Below are 14947 nucleotides of genomic sequence, written 5' to 3'. Positions count from 1 at the left end.
AGAGAGAGAGAGAGAGAGAGAGAGAGAGAGAGAGAGAGAGAGAGAGAGAGAGAGAGAATAATGACTGACAACAATGAGAACCTAGTTTAGACTCACTAAGAAACAGGAGTTTCTCATTCTGCACATGCTCCGTAGGTCTTAACTTAGCTCTTAGTAAGATAATGACAACTCACTAAAAATTTCATGACTATTTAAATTAAGAAACAAATATCCTATATATTCTCTGCTCCCTACAATTCCAAATAAAGGCTGTTACTATTCTATCAACAGGGCCCAGAAATACTATAGTTACACACACACACACAAAGCTTGCAGGAGACCCTAGTCGAGTCAAGCTATCCTAATCTTCCCACCGACTACAACAGTTTTATAGAAATGAGTTTGTCCTCTGAATGAGCACAGCCACTCAGCCCCAAGTCTCCATTCACTGTATCTCATCAATCCACTTCATTCCCTATCCCCCAAAACTTCCCCCAAATCTGTCTTACTGTCAGGTACTCAGTGTGATCCACATCCTTCCTCTGTGGGACCTGGTCAGCACTTCCTCTTTGCCCTTTAGCGCAGTGATGGTCATTGTCAACAGCGGGCACAAGAGCCAGACCGCCTCTTTATCTGAGAGGAGTAACCGTTCCCCATAATTACTCTCAGAGTGCTCTTTAAGGAATAACTAAGTACCTTTACTAGTCAACAATTACTCGTAGTGGTTTGTTTTAAGTTTCTCTCCTTAGTGGCCCTAATTCATGCACACCAATGTTTCTTTTATTCTTTATTATCCTGGGAGAACTTTTATACACCTAGAATTTATGACTACTGGCTCATAGTTCCTTAGCCTGAGATTACAAGAGATGGTTTAAGATATCACAGTTAATAGTCAAATACAAAAAGCATCTTGTTTCTCAAACACTATTAAAAATACTTATTAGACTTTAAAGAGATGAATATCATGTTTAAAATCATACATTTTTACATCTTAAGGATAAAAAGATATTAAGGCATGTTTTATTTCCTGGTTCTCGGGCTTCAGGAATGGAGGAGCTCAGCATGGCAGTGTATTTAACCTACAAACTGTACTTCAGAAGAACAGCTCTAGCTATAATCAAACACTGAGTCAGAATCGCCTAGAGAACTCACTAAACACAGCAAATCTGTGCCTTTCATAGAAAGCTTTCTGCAATAAATCTATAGGAAAAGGGGCTAGTCTTGGGAGAAGTGCACATTTTCTATGACTAAAACTTGTGAAATACTGAATATGCACCAGGCACTAAACAATGGATCAGGTTCTTTGGATGAGACGATAAGTTCATATGCTATTTAAGTATAAGAGAAAGAAAACACTCGTCAGGCACTGGCTAAGGTATTTTCAACTGAAGCCTTTTCCTTTTCCTACAGTCAGCTGAGAAATATAAAGCAGAAACACAGGATAGAAATGACCACTGCAATTTAGTGCTAACAATTTCCATTGCTGCCTTTTCCTAAAGGCCTGGTGAAAGAGTCAGAATCCTCCCCGCCAGTGAGCTCCCCATAGTGTCGAAGTTACAAACATGGAACCTCCCACATTAGCACACAGTATTTTGTGCACTGGGTAAATAAAGGCTGGAAACACACAGTACAGTGAATACTAACTTGGGGGCTTGAGAACATTTGGCTGTATTTGGAGGAACGGACAGTTCATACAGAGCACACAAAAGAGCATCGCATGTGAAAGCAAAGATCTGGGAACAGACTTGGTGAGTGTGAGGCAAGCAGAATTAATAGTTGTGTTTGGAATGCACAGCCCATACTGGTACCCGAGGAAGAGAATACCACAGTAAATGTGGCTGGAGTATTTTAAAAAGATAATAGAGGTCCACTCCGGGCCCCAATAAGGCAGCATAGCATCATGAAAAGGATATTTATACCATTGATAGTATTTCTTCTGCCTCCCCCCTTGGCAACAGCTGCTAGAGAGAAAGTGCAGCTACCATCACTGATGAATAAGACACACACGCCTGAGCAAACAGTAAGCTGAGTGCTGCTGAGGTATTAGAGTTACTGTGAGCCTCAGTAAATAACACTTGTGACTTAAAGGTATATAATTGACAATACATCCTGCCGAAACCTTAGCACTGGCCCCAGCCCTGGTCCCACCCAGAACCATTATGCTATATGGTGAACTAGGAGGTAAGGTATAAAAAAAATGTTATTTGATTCTTGCCAGGCTTTTTAGAACTCAGAATTTCCTTCTCTTACTGTTATTTCAAGAATCACAATTGTAGTGTAGCGATCTAGATTGAGGAAGCTATAATATACAATTACTTTGTTGCCAGTACATTCTTAGGTAAGCAATAATGATGACTAGACCCTAACCCTAACAATGCATGACTAAAGGGACCTTTCTTTGCGTGTTCCAGCTTGTGTTTGCAGGGACACGGCAACAGAGACTTTGGACATTGCTCACTTTATCTTACTTAACCCTCATCCCCAACACCTAGGAGAGGAGCTAAGAAGCAACACATTTCACCAAAGGCACTATGGGACAAGAGAAGAGGCCTAGGACCCAGCCATCTTAGGCTCCTGTCACAGAAAATGGAAGCCAGAGAGCCAATAACAGGGCTGGGTGGGTAAAAACTTGCTGTCAACCCTGACAATCTGGGTTCAATCTCTGGGATCCATCCACAGTGTAGAGGGAAAGAACTGAATCCTAAAAGTTGTCATCTGACCGCCACAGATGTTCAATGGGGTGTATACATGTACATACATGCACACACGCACACAAACACATACACACACAATTTTAAAAGAAAAAGAAAAAAGGGGAGACTGAGAACACAGAATAGGTGAATAGGACAACAACCCCACTGCAGTACCAAAAGGCTCAGAGTCAAAAGCTACTCGGACAGACTCTTCATTCATGGCCATACAGCCTTGCAAGGCAATAAAAAAAGCATGTGACAGACTTGTCTTCCATGTGAGGCAGGAAAACATCATCATACATAAAGACAATAAGAGCCACCAGCCAGGGAACCTAACATGACCTGCCATATAAATCTTATACGAACCCCAAACTTCCAGAATTTGAGGAAGATACCCTGTCGAGCAAAATGTGGAACATACATTAATGATCTCTGAGAATGGAAGAGTCCATGTTCAAGTATATTAAAGAAACCCTAGAGAGGGCAAGACCACGTGCTGCTCTTGCAGGGGACTGGACCCACATCGGGTGTCTCCCAACCACCTGCAAATTCCTACGCCAAGGGATCTGAAACTCTCTTCTAGCCTTTGTGGAAAGCCTCCTATATGTGCATAAAATGAACGAATGGATGAATGAATGAATGAATGAATGAAATGGAAAAAGGGACGGAGGGAGGGAGGGAGGGAGGGAGGGAGGGAAGGAAGGAAGGAAGGAAGGAAGGAAGGAAGGAAGGAAGGAAGGAAGGAAGGAAGGGGAAAGAAACAACTAGAGTAAACATATTTCATAGATTAAATAAATAAATAGATTAAGCAGATTCCTTAATACTACTTTTCTTAATACTACTCAGTAACATTAGCAGCTAATATACACTGCAATCGCAGACAGGAAGAGAGATCCTAGCATTTCTAAAACTTATTGCTCAAAGGACGACCTAAGCTTGTTGCATAGTCCAGAGCAGCATAACATCTCCCACACTCCCGCCAGACAAATCTGAAAAGTACAGTGAACTTACATCTAAGCAGAAATTTCATCAAGATGTGACAGAAAAAGTGCATGGATGGAGAAAAGAAATAGAGGTACTCATTACCGTGTGGCTGTCGTCTCCGTGGCGCTCTTTCTGTAGCACTTCCATAAGACTCAGAGCTAACTGCTGCCTGGAGGGGCCTTCCTCACCCATGGCCAGACAGTCTTCCAGGGCAGTGGAAGACAGTATCTGCAGAAGAGGCACCAGGAGCAGCAGGGATGCCTTCGGGATTTTCTGACCCTCAGTAATCGAGAGGAGCTTCAAAGCTAATCATCAAAATAAGAGTTCACAATTTTTTTTTTAAATTAACACAAAACAGAATATTTTCCCCATGAAATAGAGTTTTTCTTGCACTTTTACAACCAGCTCAGATACAACCTGGATAACAAGTCAGGGTAAAAGTGAATACCAGTAAAATAAAAGCTAATTGCATGTTTTTTTTAAAGCTGTTGATATTCATAACAGAAAAATAAGGGTACTTGTAAAGATAAAACATACTGTGCATTCATATATGATTTATATATAAATCAACTCTAGTTTTTGGTCACTGTGGATTTTTTTAATATAATTAAACATTTGTTCTTAATACCAACCAACCAAGAGACCATAAGTACCTGATCAGCAAATAATGAGGGCAGCACACATGCGTCTTCAACAAACAAGCCAAAAATCACATTAGCAGATGCTTAAGTGAACAGCAAGGTGAAGGATCCCAAGGTGGGATCACAGTTTGGTCCTCAATTCAAATGAAAGATATAATTGAACACTATCCATATGAGGGACTAATAACATATGCTGGCCCTAGACCTCAGCTAGGTGGTTAAAAAGTAGATCACTGAAGTCCCAAAGCCACACACCCATGAGACCCTTTTCAGTAAGTGGTTCCTTTCCATGGAAACTCAGGCTCAGATACAGAGGCACAGATACAGATGTACAATGAGTTAGCCATGCACAGGCTCTCCTGGAGACTAAGAATGGAAGGAGTTAGGATACAAGTACTTTTCGTTTTTACTATATTTTTCAAGGTTGCTGAATAAACACTGATTTAAAGATATTACTCATAGGCATCACGGTCAAATTGCCAAAGTAATCAAGTAATTTCCCCACTATAGCAAAAAAAAAACAAAACTCTGGGCATTAAATTAAACAATGTGGTATTGTCGATGTTTTGTTTTAAATTGGTTAAGTCAAACCTTAACTTGATCTGAAATACAAACACATGTTACTATGAGATACTTTCCCAAAACATTGGCCTTAATCCATAGTTGTCTACAAGTCATTTAAAAATATATTACCTTTTGGCAAAAAAATAGGAAGCACATAGCACATATATTCAATATTGTTATAAATTATCCAGATATTCTCATAGGTTATTACTTATAATCAAGGCTAATGTTATTATTATATTAATGGTTACATTTTGAATTTGAAATGAGTGACATTCTCTTGATTATCTATTAACTTTGAAAACTAGTTTCCCAATATACTAAACAGCTTCAAATGACAGACTGTCTCAATAATTTTCAGTGTGGTTTATTCCCTTAACCAAGATAACCACAAAACAGGCATTGGTGTACAAGAGAAATAAAAGTCTGCGAGCAAACAGCTGCTCAAAGTGTTTGCTTGTTCCTGTGTCATTTTTCTATTGTGCATGAGCCAAAACACGTTTACAATGACAAAATTAGAAATGCGGTTTCTCTAGGGCTTTGGAAATTTTTATGTCAATAAAACAATTACAATCCATTTATATGAAAAGGCAAATCTACAAGGACAAAAGACATTAAGGTCAACGAATTGGGTCAGTGGATAAAGTGCTTGTCCTGCAAACCCTGGTGATCTGAACCCCAGCCCCGGAACAATAAAGGTGAAAGGAAGAATGCGCTGTCATCTGTCCTCTCCATGCATGTGATGGCACACACATTCAATAATAATGATAAACAGCTTTATGTTGGTTGTTTTTATTTTATACATATGGGTGTTTTGCTTGCATTTACATCTGTGACCCACATGCATTCAGTGCTCTCAAAGGTCAGAAGAGGGCACAGGATCACCTGGACCAGAACTATAGATGGTTGTTAGGCTGCCAGGTTAAGTAATGGGAATCAAGTCCAGGTCCTCTGGAAGAGCAACCAGTGTTCTTAATACCTGCCCAAATAGATTTTTTTCCCAAAAACAGAGAAATATTTCTCTAGGGCTACAACTGGAAATGATGATTAATAGCATTAGATATAAGAAATTTAAGGACAGAGATTTACATTTTTGATGCTAAAGCTCATGAAATTTAAATTATAGCATAATGAAACTTTGAAAAAGCAACAGAAGTACCACGCTGGAGAACACTGCCTCTAGGAGATGTTGGTGGAAAAAGAAAACAGAAGTCATCCAAAGAGGACCAGGGAGGAGCAGACAGTGAACACAAGGCAAAAGTAATCTACAAGACCGGATCTCCTCCACGTACTGAGACCACTTCTAAGCAATTCACTCTCAAGATACTGCCAAATTAGTGTCCCAGAGAAAGCACAACAGAAATTTATCTAAGGAACTTTAATTTTCCCATCTGTTATTAACATGCGCTTGATTTTAGTTGAAGCAAAGTTAGACAACATAAAGTAAAATAGTAAAATGTAAAAACATGTCTTATTTGCCCATCATTGGTAGAAACTTGACTCGTGTAGCCTTCATAACTAGCACACTGTGCTTCCCTCTCAGCGCCTTCACTTTCCTTTAAATCAGTATTAGACAATGAAGGAACATCGTCATTCATCCTCTAACCCAAGATAGCAAAAGAACATTAATTACAACCTGATCATATAAACAAGCCTGAGTTTTCTGCCATGGGTGTGTATGTGAGGGATGTGAAGTGGCGGGGATATCTGGTGTGTGTGTGTGTGTGTGTGTGTGTGTGTGTGTGTGTGTATGTGTGTATGTAGGTCAGAGGCCAACTCATGGGATCAAGTCTCTCCTTCCACCATGTGCCTTCTGGGGATTGAATACAACCTGTTAGGTATGACAAGTGTCTTTACCCACTGAGCCATCTCTCAGGAACAAAATAGAATGTTAAAACAAGTACAACCTGCAATACACTTAAGTTCTTACAAGGATCTTATATTATTCTCATTTTGGTATATAATTATGAATAAGGAAAATGCCCACATATACATTTTTAAACGGCATTGCACTATCAATTCTATTACAACTTAAAGTGCTTGAAAAATACTGTGCAAATGATAGGATATGGAGACATGCACAGGCTAGCACTAGAGTAAGAAATAAGCTCTTCTTGGTAGCAATTAGGAAGAAGCCAGATCAGAAACTCAAACCATGTAGAGGAGCAGGACCCACTGTGCTAGACTCTAAAACACCAGGCAAGCATGCTACATGGAGGAGCAGGGCCCGCTGCTCTAGATTCTAGAACACCAAGGCAAGCATGTGTTTACATTGTCCTCTGCAGAGTCTATTTTGACGTACCTAGGTTTAATAGTGGCTTCTGTTGACTTGCTGGCATCTGTAGAAGTAGTAAAGCAATTCCAATAATGACCAATTCAACAGGAAAATCCTAGAAATAGAAAAGAACAAAAAGTGTGTTAAAGAGAATCCAGGAATCATGGCTTTGCAACATGAATCCAAGAAAAATATATTTCAATAAACAATTGTAAACACTGAATAGAATGCCTAATCCTATCAGTACCACTGAAGAATTAGCAAATACCCACAGAGTAGGTTAAGTGTTAAATCAGTGGCTGAAAAGCAACAGAGTTACACCAAAACAATTCAAAGAGAACTATGTTTTGGTTCACTCCTACCTCTTTTGGTTGGATGGCTAGTTTTGGTTTTGTTAAAGAAGAAAACTTTCTACCAAAAAATATTTAGAGGAATAAATCTTTGTGAGCCACTGCAACAGCCTGAAATGCTGGATTTACGAACATTTCATTAGGAAAAAGTAGCTAATTTTTTCTATTTACCTAACATTAGATACAATTCATCTATATAAGTAACAAAATAAGTTACATGACCTATAGTTTAATAAACTGTATTATGAAAAAGAAGCATTGGTGTGAAGGAGGCAGGGATGGTAATTTCTTGAGCATATTTAACTATAACAAAGAAATAAGCATACAATATGAAATCATCAAGGTCAGCAATGTGTAAGTAAAGTGAAGAACACATGTACAGTAAGTTCTAATCAAGATGACACAAGATCAAAACAAAAAAGATAAGGCCACTTAAGACCATTCAGAAATTTTACAGAAGAGCTGCAGAGTCAAATCATGAGGATAAAGACTGGCAGAAGGGGGGTGGGGCTGGGGGTGTACATGTGACAGGGCCATCTATAAGGAAACAGATGAGGAAAAACCCTCGCAATGGACCAGCGGAGGGGATACTCCATGAGGCCCTATCAATTCTGGCATAAGTCAATAACGTCCTACATCTTACCTTTACCATGGCAAGAAGGAAACTGAACTTTATACAAAATCTTCTAAATCTCCACCTTGGGAGCTTTAAAAACAAAACATCAAAAGAAAGGGGGGACTTAAACTTTGTAAGTAAAACCTGCCAATTTGTATCTTTTGTAGTTATCCATGTTTCCTGCTTTGGAGTATAGTTAAGAACAAGGAAACAGGCAAAGTGAACTCATCAGAGGATGAGTTTAATGGCTTTGAAACCAATATACTCACGAGGTACATCATCACCTCAGGCTCTGCCATATGTCCCTGAATTTCTACATGTCCACATATAAAACAGGAAGGTAGCAAAATTATTTACACTCCAAAATTGGAAACCTCCAAGAGGTTCATAGCAAAAGCATGACACAGTATACTAATGACTTGGCTGAATGCCTCTCCCATAGCAACTGTCATTGAAAAGGCAAAACAAAAAACAAAAAACAAAAAACAACAACAACAAACAAACCTTTCTCAATGGTAATCTATTTCATGGTGGGAACCAAACCCTGACAGTAGTACTAATGCTATGTTGTACTTGCACACAGGAAACTAGCATGGTTGTGCTCTGAGAGGCTTTACCAGCAGCTGACTGAGACAGATGCAGACACTTACAGTCTACCACTGGACTGAAGTCGGGACCCCTATGGAAGAGTTAGGAGAAGTTTTGAAGAAACTGAAGGGGATGGCAATGCCATAGGAAGACAAACAATATCAACTAACCCAGACCACTGGGAGCTCCCAGAGACGAGGTCACCAGCCAAAGAGCACACAGGGCCTGGTCAGTGGCCCCTGGCACTGGAAGACTGCCTTGTCTGGCCTCCGTGGGAAAGGACGTGCCTAATCCTGTAGAGACTTGACTTGATGCCCCAGAGATGGGGATGATGGCGGGGGGAGGGGGGAGTGTGAGTGGAGGTCCCTGGGGGAGCACCCTCTCAGAGGCAAAGGGAAAGGGGAATAAGGTGAAGAAACATGGGAGGGGATATTGAGAGGAGAGGCAACATTTGGAATATAAATAAATAAAATAAGTAAAAAAATAAAAGTAAGTAATCATAAATGAAAGTTAACTTCTCTGGCCTGTGTGAGACCAGCTATAAAGAACAAGGGGTAACAGAAAAAGGAGCGAAAGACTTGGGATATCAAAAACATAGAGTGAATAGTGCAGGATTAAAACGGATGAATCTTAGGTTTCTTTACAAAAAATTGTTTTTGTTTGTTTGACTGATAGACATCAGAACATATTTTTTAATTTATTCTTTGAGAAGTTCATATATGTATTCAAGGAAATATGATTATATCTGTCCTCAATTTACCCCCTCTACCTCCCCACATTCCCAAACATCAACTCCCCAGCTTCACCCCCCATCCTTTTCTTAACCCACAAACTCCTATTAGTGCTGCGCATGTGTGCATGAGTGTAGGGCCATCCACTGGACCAGTGGCCACACCACTGTGCTGGCATTTCTCATGCCCCTTCCACTAATTACAGCTCCTCCCTTCAAAACATACACATGTCCTGCCCAAAATCAACCTGAACATTTTACCACATGGCCCCACAACACAACTCTTTGCTTTCTGTCCCCAAACTGCAAGCCCCACAGGGGTAAGCTTCACAAAGTGGCAAGAGGGTCATCTGGACAGGTGGCTACTCCGTGCCTTGGATTCTTGTTAGTCTGAAACATTACACAAGGCTTCTGGGAGGAGTCTAAAGAACGGAGCCACTGGTTACTTAGAGCAATTTCTCATACTGCTGTTTCTCCCAGCACAACCTCTTCCCAGCCTGGGATCACATTTGTAAATGATCTCCATTCTCATACCTTTTTTACTTTTGTGAGAACGCAGGCTCCTCATGGCCTGTAAAGAAAGAGTCTAACACAGAGCCTGGCTAGAGAAAGGAGGGGGGAGTAAATAAATACCTTAACTAGCTACAGGTGCCACAAGATTCCGAATGATGGAAAATATCTGGGCTCACAATTTGGGCCGCAATTCAAATGAAAGAAATATTTGAACACTATGCATATGACAGGGACTAATAACATAGGCTGGCCCAGATATGTTACTGTTTACAGGAAAGGCCTTTTTCTGGAGGATGTTACAGTCTTAGTCATGGAAACACCTTTTACAAGAACACAAAAGCATGTGCAATAAAGTTTGCCTCCTGCAGAAGACACAAAGGGAAAGACAACTGTTCAGAGTCCTGAGAACCACAGCTATGTCAGGCCCTGTCCTGGAGAGTGGACTCCACCAGCTATGCTCACAAACCTTTCTTCCTAGTAACTCTTGAGCTGACTCACACAGAACAGGAAGGATATATGAGTCATCCCATGACTGTGTCTTAGAAACTACCGGGTCCTAGCTTGTGTAAAGCTACCATGTTTAGTCTGGTCTACACCTGGAGAAATTACCCAGTACCCTCTAAATTGATAATATTATTGCTTGATTTTTTTTTTGATAGGAATAAATCTTTTTTCCTTGAAATAGAAAAGCCTAAAAGAGACGCGCTTTTGAATCTACAGATGAATGGCTCAACCAAAGCCAAACCTACCACACCACAGAGTTGGAGAAACAGGCCTATAAAGTATGAGGACACTCCTCCCACAGAAAGGCTGTAAGTGAACGAGAAGAGAAAGAGTATGCTACTATTGAAACTGAATAGCCAGCAGATGAATCCAGTCTCAAAATACACGAGAAACCTAGTTTATTCTCCTTCAACTCCACATACATTGGGCACTCAAGGTCTTCAAATTAATTTTTAAAATGGTTAACCTCAGGAACACTAACATTAGAAACAAGAAACTTGAGAACATATATATATATATATATATATATATATATATATATATATATATATATATCAGACTACAAATACATATAGCTGTTTGATTTAGGGTTTGTTTGTGTACATAGGATCTCACTAGGTTGTTCTGGATGCCCTAGAATCACTGTGTAGATAGACCAGACTGACCGCCAACTCACAGAGATCTACCTGACTCTGCCTCTTGTATACTAGGATTAAAAATGTTCACTACCACACCCAGCTTCTGTTTTTGTTTTTGAGGTATGATCTCACTGTGTTGGCCATATAGGTCTAGAACTCAGCCTGGCTCCAAAACTTACAGCAACCCTCATCCTCACCTGCTATGTGGTAGACTGCAAAAAATGAGTCCTGATCTTGGTTCACATAACCTTGTAAATATGGTCCAATGAGCACATTTATCTTACTCTGTTACAATTGCTTACTTCCATTAATTCTTATATCTTGAGATCATAGAATGTGTAGATTCTAGAATATAACACTTGTTCAATATTTATATTGCATATTAATGGATGAAAACAAGGTAGACTTTTAAGTGATGACAGAGATGATTTAATAATTCATGTAATCGTATAATCTAATAGCATGAGATCCAACCACTTCTGACATACAATAAACTACGTAAACAAAACCACCCAGTTTCTCAAAGACTTTCTAAAGTGATAATTAGCACATTAACACGGTGTCATTACCTCCCCAAGAAGTTCAACACTGCGCTCTAAAAGGTGAATTAAAGATGAGCATTCCCCAGTTATCTTTAAGCTGACTTCACAGATGCACAGCAGCTGAAGAGTCAGCTGGGTAAGCTGACTTTTCCAGAAGCCAGGGTGCCGCAGAAGGCTTAGATATACTTCCTCCAGGAACAGCATCATCTCTGTTGTCTGCATCAGATCTTTCATCTGTTGAAGGAAGTCATACTGGTTAAGATTATAGAATAACTTTGAGCTATACAAAAAGTTTTCAGTGGAACAAAAGTGTGAAGGAGACATAGTTAGATGACTGAGCGTTCAGCTCCTCAAGGGCGCCATCTGCATTTGTCACTAACCGAAGTAAAATTTTTACTGCCTTTGCTGCTCTTGACTCACACAAACTCCACAGCCAGATGCTCTGCTGCTGAGGGATGCTCCCAAAACAAACTCTTTGTATTTTTTGGCTTCTTTGAAAGAAGATGTCTTAACACAAATTAATTACAGTGCCTCCATGTTGAGGACATTACCTCAAGGTTGATCTTGAATTCTATAACAGTACAACACAGACACCTTGTCGAATGGCCACCTTTTCTCACCATGTACTAAGTTCTCCCTCAACAAGCCTTACCTGATGCATCATTTAACACACTAAATGGCAGGTGTCTTATCAACAGATTAATGCACTAGACAGGAAGGACTGGGGTGTCCTTGAAAATCCCAATTCAATTTACACCCTGCAGCTCTGTTCAAAATTCTGGAGTTAAAGGTGTGGTCCTGCTCATAGCAATCATGGTATTTCGCAGGGATTATAAACAGTGACCCAACTGCTCCTGCTCATAGCAATCATGGTATTTCGCAGGGATTATACACAGTGACCCAACTGCTCGAGTAGGGATGCCTATGTGTACTAAGTTCATCAAGAGAAAAGCCTGCCTGTTCCACTACTGCCAACCACTCACTAAAAAAGGAGAATCAATACAAATTATACACAATTAGAGTTCCTAGAAAACCAGAAAGATTCCAAAAGACAAAGGGAAAAGAAAGAACATCAAAAAATAATTTATAAATAAAATATCACGAGTCAAATAGCTAAATTATATGGTGATTTATTTCCTTGAGTATATTTTCTCTGCATACTGGAAACTTTCCATTAAAAAAAAAATCAATTCAGCTGATTAGCTATAAAAGTTCTCTGGTCTTTAACATTATCAAAATTCTTAAGAAGGAATTCAAAGTAATGTTCTATTTCTATGTAAAAATACAACATGCAACATGGATAATGTATGATGTGACAAAAATCATTTAAAATAAAACCAAGATGCACACACAAAATGGAGAAGCAACTGGTTGAGGAGGAAGCAACCCTGAGTCTCACTGACCACACTCTCACCCTAACTCAAACTGGGGGTGGGGGGTGTCTCCATCTCACAACATAGTAGTCACTTCAGTGTGCTCCCTTCCTAGCGCCCAGGATGGACAGGGCCATGTCCACAGCACCACAGTCAGCTCTGAGAAGGACATTTCTGAGTTTATACAGAGTACCTGTGATTATACTAGAACAAGGAACAATGAAAATTCTGGATGTCATTTCATGGGAAGAAAGTGGTTTTGGGTTGTTGTTTGTTTTTAATGATTCCCACCCAATAAACAGAAAGGAGGGAGACAAGCAAAAAAGATAAGAAGAGAGAAAAACCCATACAAGACCAGACACAGATAGGAGGTCTAAAGCTTGTATCTTATTATAGGAAGAAGGGAGACTAATGTATAATTGTTTAACACCACAATAGAAGTACTTGAAACCAGTATTACTTCTCAGGAGTATGTATATTCATGAGTTTGGGTGTTCACTGTTTAAGGGAAGTAGGACTCCTTGTTCTCATTCTTTCTCTTTCTTTACTTTTCTTTCTTTCTTTCTTTCTTTCTTTCTTTCTTTTTTTTTTTTTTTTTTTNTTTTTTTTGGTTTTTTTGGTTTTTCGAGACAGGGTTTCTCTGTGTAGCCCTGGCTGTCCTGGAACTCTGTAGACCAGGCTGCCCTCACACTCAGAAATCCACCTGCATCTGCCTCCCGAGTGCTGGGATTAAATGCATGCACGACCACTCCTGGCCTCATTCTTTCTCTTAATAAAACAGATTTGTTGCATGACTAAATCTGATGTTTCCCTTTTTCTCTCACCTTTCTTACTATAAAGACAGGGTGTCCCCAAACCACTCCATGGTGAGCTTCTACAAGCATCTAAGCCTCTCACGAAGAAAGCAAACATTTACCAAACCGCACAGAACAAGGCAATAAAGGCATGGTTGGAAAACTGCCCCAGCTGAAGACCTTCTGCCTATATTTGCTTTATTACCCACGCAAAACAAAAGCTTTAGAAAAGTCACTGGAGAATTCATTTTAATTAACTTTTCTCTGCCTTGATTACAGGAAAGCACATTTATGAGCCACAGAGGAAAGAGTCACTCCAGTCACTCCTTGCTAATACAGACTTAAAACAGGTCATCTGTGACCCAAAGTGATCACTTTGAAATATATCCTCAGATTCCTTCCATCAGCCAAGCAGCATGGCGCTCAGATCCCCACAAATGGCCTGACCTTGATCTTGGAATGGGATAGCCTGACAAATGAACCACTACACTAGAATCACAACACACAGGCAACTGTGTGTCTTTTAATCTGCAGCCATAAAGATAGTAACTAAAATTTCTCTCTCCCTCTCAACTCCCTTGACACTTTACTCATAACTCTCCATACCATGATCTGTCATCGACAGGGAATTATGAGAAGTGGCATATTAACTCATTTCTTACACTGTTTGTGGCTTTCCAAACACCAAGTGCAAGGGCTGCCAGTGGTTCCTATGGGATAGGTGAACTCAAGTAGCACTCAGCAGGCTGAGTTGTGCATCCACATAGGCACACTTTTTGTTCAGTTTGCCAGAGGTGTTTTAGTCTATACTGTTCTGTTTTTCCTCCACTTCTTAGTACCCAGCACAAAGAGATCAAAGATTCTCTCCTCTAATGATTCTTAAAGGAGTTTTCATTGCTACTTATCTCAAAGTAGATGGTATTGATTTATACTTCAGTGAATATTGTACATACTATTAACTCTGGACTTTTTTAGTGCCACCATTTCTAGACGGTCTCCCAAGTTTGCCCAGTTTCTCCAATCAATCACCTAGGATCAAGAACTACCAAGTATCCATTCCTCTACTGAGGGACATCTGGGTTCTTTCCAGCTTCTGGCTATTATAAATAAGGCTGCTATGAACATAGTGGAGCATGTGTCCTTATTACCAGTTGGAAGATCTT

The 14947-nt window shown here is 39.9% G+C and overlaps 1 protein-coding gene across 3 annotated transcripts in view; it reads right to left on the bottom strand.

The window, feature by feature from the left end:
• Positions 1-14947, bottom strand: part of Focad (focadhesin) — a 324827-nt gene that overhangs the window by 200356 nt on the left and 109524 nt on the right. For all 3 annotated transcript variants that reach the window (XM_029539699.1, XM_029539698.1, XM_021199728.2), the window contains 3 exons: positions 11645-11851; positions 7164-7251; positions 3759-3961 (listed from right to left, as the gene is read on the bottom strand). In XM_029539699.1, the coding sequence (XP_029395559.1) occupies positions 3759-3961; positions 7164-7251; positions 11645-11851 (498 nt within the window). The remainder of the gene's footprint in view (positions 1-3758; positions 3962-7163; positions 7252-11644; positions 11852-14947) is intronic.

Source organism: Mus pahari, chromosome 6 (genome assembly GCF_900095145.1).
Source record: "Mus pahari chromosome 6, PAHARI_EIJ_v1.1, whole genome shotgun sequence".
NCBI lineage: Eukaryota > Metazoa > Chordata > Mammalia > Rodentia > Muridae > Mus > Mus pahari.
Note: the sequence above shows the minus strand (reverse complement) of the source record. Positions and strands in the feature narration are given on the sequence as shown.